General features: G+C 33.4%; 1 protein-coding gene across 7 annotated transcripts in view; it reads left to right on the forward strand.

Moving 5' to 3' along the window:
* The window catches only part of STAG2 (stromal antigen 2), a 127,617-nt gene that overhangs the window by 86,816 nt on the left and 23,301 nt on the right, over positions 1–17,500 (forward strand). For all 7 annotated transcript variants that reach the window (XM_028522365.2, XM_028522368.2, XM_028522367.2 and 4 more), the window contains 13 exons: positions 2,039–2,146; positions 3,467–3,578; positions 4,175–4,292; positions 4,659–4,762; positions 5,475–5,567; positions 5,698–5,787; positions 6,399–6,602; positions 8,045–8,115; positions 8,428–8,515; positions 8,608–8,688; positions 10,881–10,973; positions 15,479–15,653; positions 16,691–16,830. In XM_028522365.2, the coding sequence (XP_028378166.1) occupies positions 2,039–2,146; positions 3,467–3,578; positions 4,175–4,292; positions 4,659–4,762; positions 5,475–5,567; positions 5,698–5,787; positions 6,399–6,602; positions 8,045–8,115; positions 8,428–8,515; positions 8,608–8,688; positions 10,881–10,973; positions 15,479–15,653; positions 16,691–16,830 (1,477 nt within the window). The remainder of the gene's footprint in view (positions 1–2,038; positions 2,147–3,466; positions 3,579–4,174; positions 4,293–4,658; positions 4,763–5,474; positions 5,568–5,697; positions 5,788–6,398; positions 6,603–8,044; positions 8,116–8,427; positions 8,516–8,607; positions 8,689–10,880; positions 10,974–15,478; positions 15,654–16,690; positions 16,831–17,500) is intronic.

Below are 17,500 nucleotides of genomic sequence, written 5' to 3' on the forward strand. Positions count from 1 at the left end.
CCACATTTCATTTATGCATTCATCTGTAAGTGGACATTTAGGTTGTTAACATGATCCAAATAATTGCAAAAGGGATCTTATTTTAAATCATAGCATGTTAATTCTGATAGTCATGGAAATTTCATCATGTAAGAATAGCTGATGAAATTAGATAAAAACTAATGAGAGATGACTGTCCACTAAGATTTTTAATCATATTGTAAAGCTGTAGTAATTTTTAAAATTTTGGTACTGGTGGATAGGCAGACAGATCAGTGGCATGGAATAAAGAACAATGTAGAGACAGACAACCTGCATCCAGGAACCTAGTATAGGGTGAGGGTGGCTTTTCCTATCAGAAAAGAACTGGTTTTGTGACAACTACATTCTATTTGGGGGTAGATAATAAATTAGATTCCTATCTAATTTCTCATAAAAAAGAATTTTTAGATGGATTAAATGGTTAAATGCAAGTAAATGAAACCATTAAAAGACTAGACGAAAACTTGGGAAGATTAAAAATTTTTATTTTAAAAATGTTTGTTTGGTAATATACTGGATTGTTGAGACTATGCAAAAGTAAGCCTTAATGTATTGCTGATGGGACTATAAGTTGATACCTCTTTGGAGAGAAGTTTGGCAATATCTTTAAAAATTTTTAAATAGTCATATTCTTCTAACATAGTGTTTGTAATAGAGTTTTTGAAATAGTCTAAATGATTATCAATTGAGGAAGAATTAATATATAAAATAATAGCTTATATAAATACCTTATGGCTGTTGAAGACTACAGCAGCCCTGTGGGAATGTGGTAGTGGTTATCTATATTTATATAAAATGGACAACATTATAGTCATTAACAAGGAGGCAGCTCTAGGTATGCTGACATTTTCTGAAAATTAAATGGAGGCATTTTGAGCAGTCTTAACTACTATATTTTTCTTTACTTTCTAATTGAAATTATAATATGTAATTAAAAATATTGAACATTTCCTGAAATAAATAAGAAACTAATAGTATTCTACTTCTATTTCTGTAGCTTCTCACTTTCCTTCATAATACCTTACAGATATTTTTTCCCTTGTTTCTGAGAGCTGTATTTTTATGAAGGATGATAGCCATGTATGTTGGTTCAGCCATGTATGTGACTAGTAACTGAATCTTACAAAGATCATTCCTTTTCAAATAGTTAAAATTTGTGACTGATTTGATTCAGTGTATCTTTTTATTATAAATAAATGATTTTTCCAAAAACAGTCCAATATTATATGTAGAATAGTTTAAATCAAAGTGTTTTTGAAACTTGTATTTTAACATTTTGGTTTTATTTCTCAAAAAGATGTAATATTTTCTTTGACATCAGACTTCTGGAAATCTTGAGCACAACAACAAAAAAACAAAATACATTAAAAACATTTAATGTATTTAGGCTTTTCTCTCTGGGATGGTCCTGTGATTCTTAATTTACATATAATAGTAAAAACCTGAATTGTTCATCTCACAGTAGACTAAAAACATACAAGGTCTTTGGCACTTAAATTTTAATTAGTATATCAATTTCCATTGCCTTATATGGTGTTCAGTACCTGATGGGTGAAGTATTCTTCATTATTGTGTGGTGACTGGGGTGGTAGTATATTTTAATGGTACAATATTTCTTTCCTTAGTATTATTGATACTGTGAGATATATGCAATGTTCTCTGTGATTATTAACTAAGCTCTTAGCATGCCACCACTTTATTTCTACATTAGTTGATATGTTTTTTTCTTCATTTTCTTTTAGTGTCCTTGTCAGCATTATTACCTCTCATCACCATGTATGTCTTTTCCTTCATTAATGACTCTAATTTTACCTTCCATTGATTTTAGATGTTAACAAAACACTCAGCTATTTTGTCAGGGCAAGCTTTTACTGATAGATGATAATCAGATAAAGTTGATGTCTTTTAAATTTTTCTTAATACAAATTAGTTGAAAGTATGAGCATGGACTTCTATACTTAATACTCTTAAAATTATAACATTACAAAAAAGACTGCGACTGTTTATTTCTTTTTAGGAGTAGTGAAGAAGTTCTTACTGCAGAAGATTGTGAAAATGTCTATCATCTGGTATATTCAGCTCACCGGCCAGTAGCAGTAGCAGCTGGAGAATTTCTCTATAAAAAGTAAATCTACATTTCTGTTTTTCATTTTCATAGTATACTTTTATGACAGCAATTTATTGTGTTATAATTTATATTAAAATATATATAGCATTTAAAAAAATATTCATCACATCCCTGCCCGGTGTGGCTCAGTTGGTGTCACCCTGCAGGTTCCATCCCCAGTCAAGGAATGTACAGGAGGCAACCAGTCAGTGTTTCTGTCTCACATCGATGTTTCCCTCCCTTCTTCCTTCTCTAAAAGCAATGAAAAAATGTCCTTGGGTGAGGATTTAAAAAAATTATTCTGTACAGGCCAAATTAAAATGTTCTCATTTTGCTGTTTCCTTTAAAAGGGAATGTACCTATATCTTTTAATGGATATACCTAAAATTGTACCTAATTATATATCACCAATGTTAAGGCCTTTTCCTAATTTTTCACTTTTTTTCAATGTCAACTTCCCCCAAAATACACATTTGGAGTGAAGCATTTATTAAAAAATATATGATGTAAAACTGGATTATCACTATCCAGTGTTTTCTTTTTTTATTTATAAGGAAAAAGAGTCACGATAGCCATAGAAAGTGTCCAGTAAGTCTAGACTTTGGGATAATTGTACAAAGGAGAGAAGTAAAATATACTCAGTTTAAAGAGAAGAATATTTATCTTAGATTTATATACATAAGTGATATAGGTTAGTCAGTCATTGCAATAACCTTTATGATAGGAAATGGTTGCATAAAATGCAGCGAGGTTAATGATAAATAATTCGCAACACAGTTACAAGGTGGAGGTGAAGGTAGGTTTAGTTGTGAGAACACGAGACACAGAGGTTATTCTTCAATTGTTATTTCTTAATTATGGTATTGTTTTCCATTCAAACAACTGTAAACCTACTTTAGCCCCACCCTGTACAATTAACTTGAGAGGTTAAGAGGGCTTGGAGGTACCATGAAGTTAAAATGAAAAAGGTTTATGGCAGTTATTTACTTGGGTATATTGTTGGACAGTATTATACCTACTTAACTCCAGTTTACCGTATTTTTCAGATTAGAAGGTGAACCTTTTTACCACATTTTTTGCTTCAAAAATTTTTCCCCTATTTCCTCCTCTAAAACCTAGGTGCGTCTTGGGGTCCACACCATAAGATGCGCCTAGGTTTTAGAGGAGGAAAACGGGGAAAAAAAATTGAGGCAAAAATTGTGGTTAAAAAAAAGTGCATCTTATAGTATGAAAAATATGGTGGTACTTTGTTAGGTGCTTAAATATAGGATCCAGACCGGTTTTTTATTTGGAAGTGTTGTTTTTTATTTATAAGTAAATATTTTGCATTGATTGCAGGCTCTTCAGTCGTAGAGATCCAGAGGAGGATGGAATGATGAAAAGAAGGGGGCGACAAGGTCCAAATGCCAACCTTGTTAAGACATTGGTTTTTTTCTTCCTGGAAAGTGAGGTTAGTTTATGTTCATTTTCTACTTATGCTGACTTTTTTTTTTTTTTTTGAGGACATTCCCTCTGTGTTCGTGCAGGATGTTGGTGCCTGTATTTCTTATTTGTAATGTTTTTGATGGGTTTTGGTATTATAGTAATACTGTCTCCATAAAATGAGTTGGGAAGCTCTAGGGCTATTTAAACTTCAAAGAATGACGAGAAATAATTTGCTTATATATTGAATTTATAAATAAATATGTATTTTGTTCATGTAACCATAATCATTACCATTCAGTTAAAATACATTTATAGTATATTTTATAATTGAGAATGGTTAACTCATGTAATATTAATTCCATATAGGTACAAAACATATGCATATAATCTAAAAATAATTTTCATGTTGACAATTATTGTGAGAAATGTTGAATGATACTACCTAAGAAGGTTTACTTATACACAGGAAGCCAAGGCAGTTTCTTCTCTGTCCTTTCTTTCATCTGATCTGAAAAAAGATTGTTTAAGTTTGTACGTGGTGTACACAAAGCTTCCATTCTTTTGAGTTATGCGCCTAGTATGCTACTTATTTAAGAGCACATTGCTCTTCTTACATTTTAGTTACATGAGCATGCAGCATACCTTGTGGATAGCATGTGGGACTGTGCTACTGAGTTGCTCAAAGACTGGGAATGTATGAATAGCTTGTTGCTGGAGGAGCCACTTAGTGGAGAGGAAGGTAAGGATGTTTAATTGTGGTATTTTTGTGTTTAGAAAATTTTGAAATTAGATTTTACTTACCCCATTTTTTTATTTTCATATACATGAATATTATGCCACGTAGATAGATGTAGTTGCTGTCAACATTCTTGATTTTTTTTTTGTATCTTTGTTCATTTTTCTTTGCTGAAATTGTGGATCAGTGGTATACAGATTTGTAATGTTTAGGAAGGTTTAACTTGTTTTGATCTTTTCTGTGATACAGTAATGGAATTTTACTTAGTGTGTTAGGTCAGATTCTATCACAGCCAGGAGGAACTGTTATGTAATAATTATAAATGGCATATAGGGAAAAGAAATAGATGGACTTTCTCATTTTTTTCAGCACTGACAGACAGACAAGAGAGTGCTCTGATTGAAATAATGCTTTGTACCATTAGACAAGCAGCTGAATGTCATCCTCCTGTGGGAAGAGGGACAGGAAAAAGGGTATGCCAATATTTTTTCAGTATTCTAAACTGTTTTTTCAGTATCCTTTATAAATTTACTTGTAACCAAAGAACCAAATTTTTGAATCTTACATTTTATCTTTCAGATGACCTTTGCTTATAAATACATGTTTAGAAGTAAATTTTTAAAGCATTAGCAATTTGGGAAGTTTCTTCTATAAGATTACTTTGTTAGTTACGACAGAATTACAATGATTGACAATCCATGCCTTCAAGACTAAATGTAGTGCACCATTTTAGAAGAATGCATTTGTCTGTTCAGATTTATATTAATACCTTCTATTTTCTTTCTGGTTTTTTTTCTTTTGTTTTTTAATTGCTGATAGTAACTTAATATGTTGAATTCATAAGCCACGGGTCATGGCTCACAGCTTAGAATAGGCTGAAATGCTACTCAAACTTGTTATTATAAAAGTTCCTAAATTATATTTCCTGTTCCTAGCTGCTGCTTCTTGGTTAGTCTAATTGTGTATTGATTTTTGCTTTAGAACTATTCAAAGCTTTTTTTGTTTTTTAGGTGACTTTTTTTCTTAACAACATGCAAGTTGTCACTTTTGAGTTTCAGGTTTTATACTAGCAATTTTTGTGTCCATCATCTAAAATGTGGTTTTATTGTTTATTTTATATATCTTAAACTTGACCACCTAACAGGGTCAGTGGCTTAATAAGTAACAAATGCTATGTTACTTCAGGTGCTGACAGCAAAGGAGAAGAAGACCCAGTTGGATGACAGGACAAAAATCACTGAACTTTTTGCTGTGGCCCTTCCTCAGTTACTAGCTAAAGTAAGTTTGTGTCACTATCAGAATATTACTAAGAAATAATACATTTTGTTTGGAAATGTCACATAAGATTTTATCGTAATATTTGCTTAACATTAATGTGATGTTTTTTACTTTTTTTTAAATTTCAAAGTACTCTATAGATGCAGAAAAGGTGACTAACTTGTTGCAGTTGCCTCAGTACTTTGATTTGGAAATATATACCACTGGACGATTAGAAAAGGTATGTGCTGTTTTCTGTGTATTAAAAAACCTTGAAAATTATTAGTTTAGTTTATCCCATCATACTGTTTTTTCATATTTTAAAAATATATTCTTGTAACTTCTAATGTGAAAGGAAACACATCTTACATGGTTTCTGTATTTTAGATAAGTTAGTTGGATTTAGAGAGTGACACTAACAAGGCTTTGATTCATATTCAAAGCCATATTCCGATTCCCAGCCATTATGTGACTATCACTGATCATTTATAGAGATTGGGGGTGGGTAATAGGACCATAACACTTATAAAACAAAAGCAGCTAATATCCATTGAAAATTTTTAGTGTCTTCCAGGAATTGTTGTATGTTCTTCATATGTATTAAAATTCTCATCAAAGCCCTATGAAATAGGTGATACTATTCCTGTTAAGAAAATAAACATGGGTGGTTCAGTGTATTTATTTTCCATGACTAGAAAAACACCTTAAAATGCATGTCCTACTGGTTGTGGAGTTAGTTTATTTTAAGCTTTTCACCATGGTGGTATAATTGCTTTATGCCTCTCATGTATACGGTACCAGTGATTTTAATGAACAAACAAACAAACAAACAAACAACCTTTGATTTTGCAGCATTTGGATGCCTTATTACGACAGATCCGGAATATTGTAGAGAAGCACACAGATACAGATGTTTTGGAAGCATGTTCTAAAACTTATCATGCACTCTGTAATGAAGAGTTTACAATCTTCAACAGAGTAGATATTTCAAGAAGTCAACTGATAGACGAGTTGGCGGATAAATTTAACCGGCTTCTTGAAGATTTTCTGCAAGAGGTATATATTACAAGTATTTTGTCAGTTGGGTCCCCTTCCCCTTCAGTAACTGAACTTAGTCACCAGTCCTGGTGATAGTCCCTAGCAGTACGTTAAAAAGATGTCAGACTTGTAGTTCTGTGATTCACCATGCTATTACTACTCCTCTACCAACATAGAAAGGTGGTAAAAATCTGTGACTTGGAGAAGGTGAACACAAAACTTAACATTTTTTGTTATTTTATAGAAATGATCTGGGAAGTTATCAGGGTTTAGTTGATAAGAGGCTGTTTGGGAACAGGGTATTAATGGAACAGAAAAGTAGAGCTAGCCTAGCCTCTGGCCATGTAGTCTCAAAAAGTAGGGTATTTCTTATTGTATGGTCTTTGATATTATATGTTGTAGCCACTGTAGATTTTTGGGTTTTGGATGTTCTGTTGTATTATGAAAGAGGCTTAAAGCATGTCACTCAAATACACTTGTATTTTTATTGTGATTTTTATCATTTCTGAAAATATATTCAACAGTCTGGTTGATTTGCATAACAAAAATTCTTCTCAAATTAACGTATTTAGCCTTTTCCCCACGACTTTTACCAATGACTGCCACAAAAATCATATGGACTTTGTAATTTTCAGGTTTCTTGTTTAAGAATTACTTTAACTTTACTTTTTGTGTGTGTGTAACATTCCATGCTTACTAATTTTTGCCTAATTGGCAGTTTGTGCAAATATGTTGATGTACAATGATCATATTCTTAGTTAAAATTTTTAATGACTCTAATCTTGGCTAGATATGATTGTGATTAGAACAGGCAGTGTTTTGTTTTGTTAATTAAGTTCAATTGGTAGAAAAGTTAAAATTTAAAAACAAGCTTTTTTTGAGAGACCCAGTGTTTGATACAGTAATTTGGATAGTATTTAACAAACTTTATAAGTTTCATGTAGTAAAACTCATAAAGTTTTCAAAAATATAAGTTACTCTGAATTATAGTTGATATCTAGAAAGAACTAGCATGGGCAGTCCTTACACAGAGGTTTTTTCCGAATTAATTATGATTGGACTAATATATCTTTCTTGAGCAGTATATTTCTTTTGTGTGGGTTTTGTCATTTAGGTGTTGTTTTTCTGATCACTTGCTGGTCCTCATGTCCTCTAACGTGTTTTTCTTTATTGTCCCAATGTATTTATTACTGTGAAAGAGCAGATGTGTTCATAGTTTTGTGCCAAGATTACTTAAAGGAAAAAGGGAGAATGTTGTTCACTTTCTCTTTTTTGAGTCTGATGTACCTGTGATAACAACTGTGTCTGCTCATTACTCCAGCCACATCACTTTAAATTTGGCCAGATTTTGGTATTAAATGACATAGTTAATATGTGGTTTTTATTAGGTTATTCTTTCAAGTTGATATCACCATTTTGGTGGTTATTAATGTTTAATATTGTATAATTACTATTCCTAGGGTGAAGAACCTGATGAAGACGATGCATACCAGGTATTGTCAACATTGAAGAGAATCACTGCTTTTCACAAGTAAGTTGAATCTTGAAGTTCTGATTTCTTAAAACTGTAGCAAAATCAACTTGATGTTTTGGAGTTTTAATGTTGTCAGATTCTTTGCCTGATTTCTTGTGCTTTTGGGAGGGAGGGATACTGGGTAGAGTCATGTTTTAAATTAGATAATCACTGAAAAATTATCAACTAACATACTTTTTAAAAAATACACTTTCGTTGTGGGGCATGTTAAAAAGTTTACTATATTTTAACAGCATTCTGTTAACACTCAAGTCCAAAACAAATGTGATTAAGCTTAACTTTTTAATATAACTTAATTCTTTTTTACAGTGCCCATGACCTTTCAAAGTGGGATTTGTTCGCTTGTAATTACAAACTATTGAAAACCGGAATTGAAAATGGAGACATGCCTGAGCAGGTTTTTATTATTTACAAGTTCCATACTTAACTTTGAGAATGAAAACTTGTGACTTTTTAATTTTAACTGCATTTTCTTGGTTCTTTTTACAGATTGTTATTCATGCACTGCAATGTACTCACTATGTAATCCTTTGGCAGCTTGCAAAGATAACTGAAAGCAGCTCTACAAAGGTTTGTGGCGGTTCGGTGGAGTTGTTAATTAGATTAATATCATTAACTCTTTTCAGCAAACTTGCACATTTAATAGGTCCAATTTATTTCAATACTTTTACTATTCAGACGTGTACTTTTAAAAATAGTCATGTTTGTGGTTTGATCTGTATTGACTGAAAACATTTTGCTTCAGGGTATGCTTTAAAAATAAAAATCATTCACATTTGAAGGTGGCACAATTTATGGATTTCCATATAATTCTCAAAAGTATTGAGTAGATAATAGAAATAGATTTTATAAATGATGACCAAGGCCTTTGAAACAAGCAGATGTAGCTGTTGGATTATATAAACTGATAACAAGCCAGTTAGTTGCCTTTGTATGGTTTTAGGATCACCTTGATCATACTCAGGATCTCTCTGCTGATGTTCCAAATTGATAAATCACTTCTGGTTAACTGTTACCTTCCAGCTACCATGTCTTAGAACTTTAAACATTTTATCCATAGTGATAATCCTTGATGTTTTGTTTAATAACTGAAGTAAACAGTACTGCACTATCTTTTCGATTTGCAAATCGGAAGCTTGAAACATTGTATTTATAATAGTAGACGTTGCCTTAAATATTTGGGCACATTTTTATGAATATTAAGCATTATCTAGAATTTATAGGATTAGCTTATAGGTACTTTCCTCATAAAGGAATTCTCTCTTTTATTTTAACAATCTGATTGGCTTTATTCAACAATTCATGAATTGGGCAGCATCCCATCTAGTAAATAAAAAAGTACTCCCAGGAATTCTCTTAATAATATGTTTGTTTTGTATAACATCATGGAAAATTTTAAATGCTTAGAATTTCTCTGATCTTTTATATCTGCAATGCTGTTATATCTGTAAATAGATATTCCCCCATTGAAAAGGTAGTGCAGTTTTGTTGTTAAAATGGAGTACTTTTTGTCAAACATCCAAGAAGCAGTGACCATATTAGTAAATATGATTGTTTGCCTAAGTTGAAAGTACTGAATTAAAAATTAAAATGAGAAAAAAGGGTCATACATTTAGAAGAGGAAAAAATGTAAAATGAATATTATTGAATACAAAATTATGCTGAAGCTTGGTTGAGTTTGTTTCACCAAATCAGTGTTCAAGCTAAACTAGTTCAACTTGTCTATTACATAAAACAAATATATACTGATATTCTATCATTTGGCATTCAGTATCACAAGATCAAAGATTATGACAAATAAATTAGTGTGGATGGTCTTTATAGACTTTTTCTATTATAAATTAATTGGTAAATATTTAGAAATAGAGAAAATGTAAACAAAAAGATTAATCTTTTTAAATGAGACATTTAAGTAATACCACAAAGCTGATTTTTCTCTCTCTCTGTTTTTAAAAAGTACAACCAGTATCCTTCACATACGAAATGAAAGATGCACCCTGGCTGGTATAGCTCAGTGAATTGAATCCTGGCCTGCGAACTGCAAGGTTGCCCATTTGCTTCCTGGTCAGGGCACATAAGAGGCAACCAGTTGTAAAGATGAAGTTCTTTTTATTTTATTTTTTAAATTAATTTCTCCTCTTTCATAAATTGGCCACCCCTCTAAGTACAGAGTGAGAATGGAGTATAAATCTTTAAGCATTCTGTGGTAATGGATTTATTAAAGGTAGCCATATAGAGAGTCAGATAAGTTTTGTCATCCTAAAGGACCCAGACCACTTAGAATATTACCCATTAATATACCTGATTTTTTTGTTTCTTTAATCCTCACCAGAGAATATGTTTATTGATTTTAGAGAGACAGAAAGGGTGAGAGAGAAAAACATTGATGTGAAAGAGAAGAGAGAGGCCTCCGGTACATACCCCAATCAGGGCTCAAACCCCAAACCTGGAACCTAGGTATGTGCCCTGACTGGGAATCAAACTCGTAACCTTTTTGTGTACAGGACAGTGCTCCAACCAGCTGAGCCACCTGGTCAGGGCAATATACCTAATATGTTTAAGGCTGCAATTTGTTGAGGTTTTTAAGAAAAATGGTCTCATTTGTTTTTATTTTCCTTTCTGATAAACAGTGAACAAGAATTTAAATCTAATGTACAAGCAGAGTTAATATATTTAAATGTATGATAATGTTTGTGTAATTTAAATGATCTTAAATACTGAGTTTTTTATATAGTATTTTTGAAATGTGAAATTTTTTCAAGGAGGACTTGCTACGTTTAAAGAAACAAATGAGGGTATTCTGTCAGATATGTCAGCATTACCTGACCAACGTGAATACTACTGTTAAGGAACAGGTTAGTAATCACTATAAATAGCACTATTTTTAAGGAATGTTAGTAAATATCTGAACTAAATAGAACATTTAATACTGAGATTGAGCAAAGTAGAAGTAACTTATACCCATACATGTATATATCATGTTCAAAAATTAGATTAATGTGTTGATTTTTTATGGAGTTTATAATTGCTTTATCGAGTACCCTAATTGTAGATACTCTGTGTTGTTTCTTTATGACGCTCTTAGTAAACAGACCCTTATTTACATTAATTATATGAAATTTAAAATGTCATTCCTGAAAGCAACAAGTATAACAAGCATGCCTCAGGGAGGAAAGGTCTGTATGGTTTTCTTATCTCTGAGAATATTATCAGATGTTGACATTCCTGCCTGTCCTGATTGTGCAAGTTATTTTTTCTTATGTAGACTTTGTCAGATAATCGCTTCCCTGCCTTTAAAGTATTACTTTCTCACCCCATATTACCTTGTGATTTCAGTATTGCCAACTTTCTTATTCTGGAAATAGATTGTTACCTGGTGCCATAGGTAGTATTCCCATCTGTAAAATAAATGTGACCCTGGGAATAAGAGCCTATTTAGCTCTAATTCCCTAAAGGAGGATTAATGTTTTTTGGACACATGCTTTTTAAAAGCTTTTATGAGATAGCTGTTTTTTATAATCATGTAATAAGACATTAACAATGATACAGTGAAAATGCTTATGGTGATTTCAAGATTTTATGACCATTTCATCTTGCTTAGCCTTTGTATGTTGGGGTAGAGCCCCAGTAGTCATTGTAAATGCTATTTTCAGCAGCTCATGTTATGTTAGACATTGTTTGCTTTAGTTTGGCATGTATTTAATTATTAAACCTACTGTGAAAGTTTTTCAAATATAATTCTCCAACTACAAAGCTACCAAGTCATCAACCCTTTTGTCTGTCACTTGTCTTTATTTCTTTTTCTTTTTTTTTTCAAAGATTTTATTTATTTATTTTTAGAGAGGGAAGGGAGGGAGGGAGAGGGAGAGAGAGAGAGAGAAACATCAATGTGCCCATAACCTGGGGCTTATGGCCTGCAACCCAGGAATGTACCCTGGCTGTGAATCGAACCTGGGACACTTTGGTTCCCAGCCTGCGCTCAGTCCACTGAGCTACGCCAGCCAGGGCTTCTTTATTTCTTTTTAAGAAATCAAAATTAATATGTAAGAAATACATTTGGATTTTTAATTTACATTTTTTATTTTTAATTTAATTTTTTATTGTTCAGCTACAGTTGTCTCCATTTTCCCACCACCACTTCCCCCTGCCCCACCCACCCCTACCTCCCACCCTCAATCCTACACCCTTTGGCTTTGTCCACGGGTCCTTTATACATGTTCCTTGACTTGACCCTTCCCCCTCTTTCCCCGTTATCCTCCTCCCCACTGGTTACCGTCAGTGTTTTATTTCCATGTCTTTGGTTCTATTTTGCTTGCTTGTTTGTTTTGTTGATTAGGTTCCACTTACAGGTGAGATCATATGGTATTTGTCTTTCACCACCTGGCATTATTTCACTTAGCATAATGCTCTTCAGTTCTATCCGTACTGGCGTACTGGCGTGAAGGGTCGGAGCTCCTTCTTTGTGTTGCATAGTATTCCATTGTCTAAATGACCACAGTGTTTTGATCCACTCATTTACTGATGGGTGCTGAGGTTGCTTCCAGCAAGGACTTGGCTACTGTAAATTGCGCTGCTATGAATATTGGGGCGCATAGGTTCTTTTGGATTGGTGTTTCAGGATTCTTAGAGTATAATCCCAGCAGTAGAATCACTGGGTCAAAAGGCAGTTCCATTTTTAGTTTTCTGAGGAAATCCCATACTGTTTTCCACAGTGGCTGCACTAGTCTGCATTCCCACCAACAGTGTGCTAGGGTTCCCTTTTCTCCACAACCTCACCAGCACTTAATTGTTTGTTGATTTGCTTGTGATGGCCATTTTGAGCCGTGGGAAGTGGTATCTCTTTGTGGTTTTAATTTGCATCTCTCTGATGGCTAGTGATGCTGAGCATCATTTCATATGTCTCTGGGCCCTCTGTATGTCCTCCTTGGAGAAGTGCCTGTTCTGGTGCTTTGCCCACTTTTAATTGGATTGTTTGTCTTCCTGGAGTAGAGTTGTTTGAGTTCTTTATATATTTTGGAAATCAAACCCTTGTCTGAGGTATCATTGGCAAATATATTTTTCCATATGGTTGATTCCTTTTTTGTTTTGCTTATGTTTTAGTCATGCAGAAGCTTTTTAATTTGATGAGGTCCCATTTGTTTATTCTTTCCTTTATGTCCCTTGCTCTAGGGGACATATTGGTGAAAATATTGGTGCATGGAATATCTTGAGATTTAAGTCTCTTACCCATCTTGAGTTTATTTTTGTCTATGGTGTAAGTTGGTGGTCAAGTTTCAGTTTTTTTTCCACGTTGCTGTGCAGATCTCCCAACACCATTTGTTGAAGAGGCTATTTTTACGCCATTTTCTGCTTCTACCCCTTTTGTTGAATAGTTATTGACTGTAGAGACATAGGTTTATTTCTGGGCTCTCTATTCTGTTCTGTTAATCTGTGTGTTCTTATACCAGTACCAGACTGTTTTGATTTATAGGGGCCTTGTAATATAGTTTGAGGGCAGGTATTGTGATCCTTCCTACTTTCTTCTTCTTTCTCAAAATTGCTGAGGCTACATGGGGTTGTTTGTGGTTCCATATATATTTTTGAAATATTTGTTCTATATCTGTGAAATATGTTACTGGTATTTTAATTGGAACTACGCTGAATCTATAAGTAAAAATTTACATTTAATACTTAACTTTTGGTCTCTTTTTTCTTCTTATTTCCATCCCTTTGTCTCTCCCACACATACATACTTGGGCACCAACAAATGAGAATATTCTAAATGGCCAAAATTCAATTACTGGATTTTGCGTTTTCTTGCAGAAGTATAAAGTATATTGCCACAATTATTACATTGGTGAATTCTTTCCAGTTTTAAGTATATAGTTTTGTAGTGTAGCAATAAGGGATCTTGAAATTCAGTTTTTATCTGTATAATTCAGATGAAAGGAGAAAATCTCAGTAATAAATTGAGTTTAGAGATAAATTCCTAGAATAAGATTTTAATGAAATATGCACAATCCAAACTTAATACACAATATATTGCTTGATACATTTTCACATGCCACCAAGATATTTAGCTTAATATTCCCTATTTTTTACAGTATTAACACATAACTTTTTTTATCATTTTAATTGTTAATCTGTTACAGTTGTCTCAATTTTCTCCCCTGTTTTCCTCTGCCCATCCCACCCCTCACTCCCATAGTCAATTCCCACACTGTTGTCCATGACTTAATATAATTTGTTCAGATCTTGGAGTTGATTTGGTCATTAAATAGCTTGCGTACCGACTTCTACCAAGCTTCTAGGACTATGTCCTGGTCAATTCACTTGACCTGCCAGCTCACCTAATTAATAAATATCACCATACGTATTACTTTGTATCATTTCTGTGTGTGTTGTAAAAGTTTTTATAAACTTGTATCTAGATAGGTGGTAGTAAAATAAGGAGAAGAGACTGAAAAAAGGAGGTGAATCATAATAAAGTAAAGAAAAAAAGTAAATGTGGTTAACTCCGGAAAAGGTAAAACTAGTATTAAGATCTGTTCTGTATTATAATCAGTATTTCTGGCAGTAGTCTTCCTTTAAATGTAATTTCCTGTTGATTTTGTGACCCCAAAATTCTGTTTTTGTTACCCCTTCACAACAGATAACTTTTTCCAGTTACCTTCTGACTAATTTTACCAGTGTTTAAAACTCCTTTTAACGTTAAAGTTAAGACTTCCTTTAAAATTCCTGGTACAATTTTGTTAAGCTCCTTGAGATATAACTTCAGCCTTAAGTTTATTAGGGTACTATCAGGTTTGCCCAATGAGTATTAAGGAGGCCCATACTTGGTTATGGTTTTCTACTTAAGCACCACATATATTGATAATGAGAGTTCTTAAAAAGTACCTTAGACTTTTGTGATCTCTCTTCTAAGAGATGTATGAGATATTCATCCCCTTGGTACCAGGTATTTCTTCTATAGTAGAAAAAAGTACCAAGTTTATTAATTCATATTTCAGAATGTATTCCACGTGGTATTGTGGTACGGTGTAGAATGTAGGATTTAGAGTCAGAAAAAAAACCTGGGGTTGAGTCCTGACTGCATACTTTGGTAGTTTAGTGTAAGCATATAGTATAAGTCATTTAAATTTGCTGAAAATAAGAAAAGAATATTTTTGAAAGTGCCTTGCAGTTAGCAAAGCATGATGTAAATATTAGTTATTGTTACATGAATTACATTCTTCAGGTTTAAAGTCTTAGGAAAATACTATCCATCAACTCTTCTGAACAGTTCCTAATAGTTGGATTCTGTTTCTGTGTTAAATGTGTACGTTACTCATGGCCATTGGTGATAAGCCTTAACATGTTATTCCCCACTTTTTTTAAATAGGCCTTCACTATTCTCTGTGATATTTTGATGATCTTCAGCCATCAGATTATGTCAGGAGGGCGTGACATGTTGGAGCCATTAGTTTACACCCCTGATTCTTCATTGCAGTCTGAGTTGCTCAGCTTTATTTTGGATCATGTCTTCATTGAGCAGGATGATGATAACAACAGTGCAGGTAATTTCATTGTCAGCTTTTTGTTAAACCTGTATATCTACCACAAATCAAATTTAAGTAATGATATAAAATTTTGCACTCCTGTTTGATACTTTATTCCTGAAACATGAAACATTTTTTAAGGATTATCAGAGGCCCGCTAAGTAAATACTTGTTGATAAGTGTATTCTTATATTACATTTTTTTATATTGGGAAACTTACATTGAAGACCTGACAGGATATGTACCTACCATTCATAGAAGAGGAGCCATAAGTGGCTAAATAAACATAAAAAAAAAAACCAAATGACTGACAACCAGAGAAATGTAAATCAGTGTAAGGTAGTTATATTTTTTTATAAAGTGATTCCATTTGTAAAATTCATCCAGAGGAAAACTCTTTGCATAGGAAACCTTCCACAATTTTATTTTCAGTATCAAATAATTAGAAACAATCCTTTGGCAGTACATGGAGGCTGTAGTCCTCTTGACAACTGAATGTCAAGATCTCACATACTAGATCAGAGCAGAAATATGTGAAGTCTTAAAAAGACATAATGGTTCCTAGGCCAGCCTAACTGAATATGTGTACTTAGATAAAGGAGGTATGTGTGAATAAAAGTTGGGGTAAGGTCATTTTTAGAAGGGATTGGAGAGCTTCTGAGGTTGGCTGCCCCCAGGAAACAAAGGAGCTTAGCCAACAAACTTCAATGTGTAGATCTTATTAACAAACAATCCTGTTTGGGATAGGATAGGGAAGGGAAGTTGATGAATGTGTTAGGGAAGCCTAGCCTGACTTCACTGAGCATCAATTCCTCTGACTCACTCCACTTGTTCCTGTTCAATGTTCACCAGCCAGCCTTCTGACGATTTATTTGACTTCACAAAAATTTTGTTTCTTGAAATGAATGGACTGGTCATTTACTAAGATGTTGAGACTGATTATAGTTCTTATTTCACTTAAATGTTTTTTTTCTTACATTTCAAATTATCCAAAATAAAGGTAGTTTTATAGTGAGAAAATGCAGATGGTTTAATGTTTGGAACTTTCCCCCCAGATGGTCAGCAGGAGGATGAAGCCAGTAAAATTGAAGCTCTGCACAAGAGGAGGAATTTACTTGCAGCATTTTGTAAGCTAATTGTATATACTGTTGTGGAGATGAATACAGCTGCAGATATCTTCAAGCAGTATATGAAGGTAAAGTTTGAAAAATGGATAACAAGATATTTTTATAATGCTTGAAAGATAAGGTAACATTGGCTTTTATGCTTGGTTGTCATTGAATTTTTTACTTTTCTCATTTAAAGAACTCTCTTTTTAAAATAACATTTTTCAGTGGCATTTTCTCATAACCTATTCCTCCATTATAATGGACATTTTTAGGTTTATTAAGTTCACTTGCATTTGGAATATTGGCAACAGCTTGTCTTATGTTAACTGTCACTATTAGACATTGTATTTGTGATTTAGTTAAAGATAACAGGATGATGTCCTTCCCCCTCCTGATGTAGCATTAAAAAGTAATGTTTTAGGAGTTAGGAGAGCTAGATGGTACAGTTTTGGCTTGGTGACTATGCACCTTGTGTTTTGAGTAACTCAATATTTTCTGGGTCCTGCCTTCATCTGTTCCAGTGCGATAGCTGTTCCTTTAGGACTGGTGTCAAACTCATTTCCACCGGGGCTACATCAGCCTCATGGTTGCCTTCAAAGGGCCGAATGTAATTTTAGGACTGTATAAATGTAACTACTTCTTAACTAGGGGCAACGAGCTCTACATTTGGCCCTTTGAAGGCAACTGCAAGGCTGATGTGACCCCGGTGAAAACGAGTGTGACACCCTGCTTTAGGGGTTCAAAATCTGATTTGAT

This window comes from Phyllostomus discolor, chromosome X, assembly GCF_004126475.2.
Source record: "Phyllostomus discolor isolate MPI-MPIP mPhyDis1 chromosome X, mPhyDis1.pri.v3, whole genome shotgun sequence".
Classification (NCBI taxonomy): Eukaryota; Metazoa; Chordata; class Mammalia; order Chiroptera; family Phyllostomidae; genus Phyllostomus; species Phyllostomus discolor.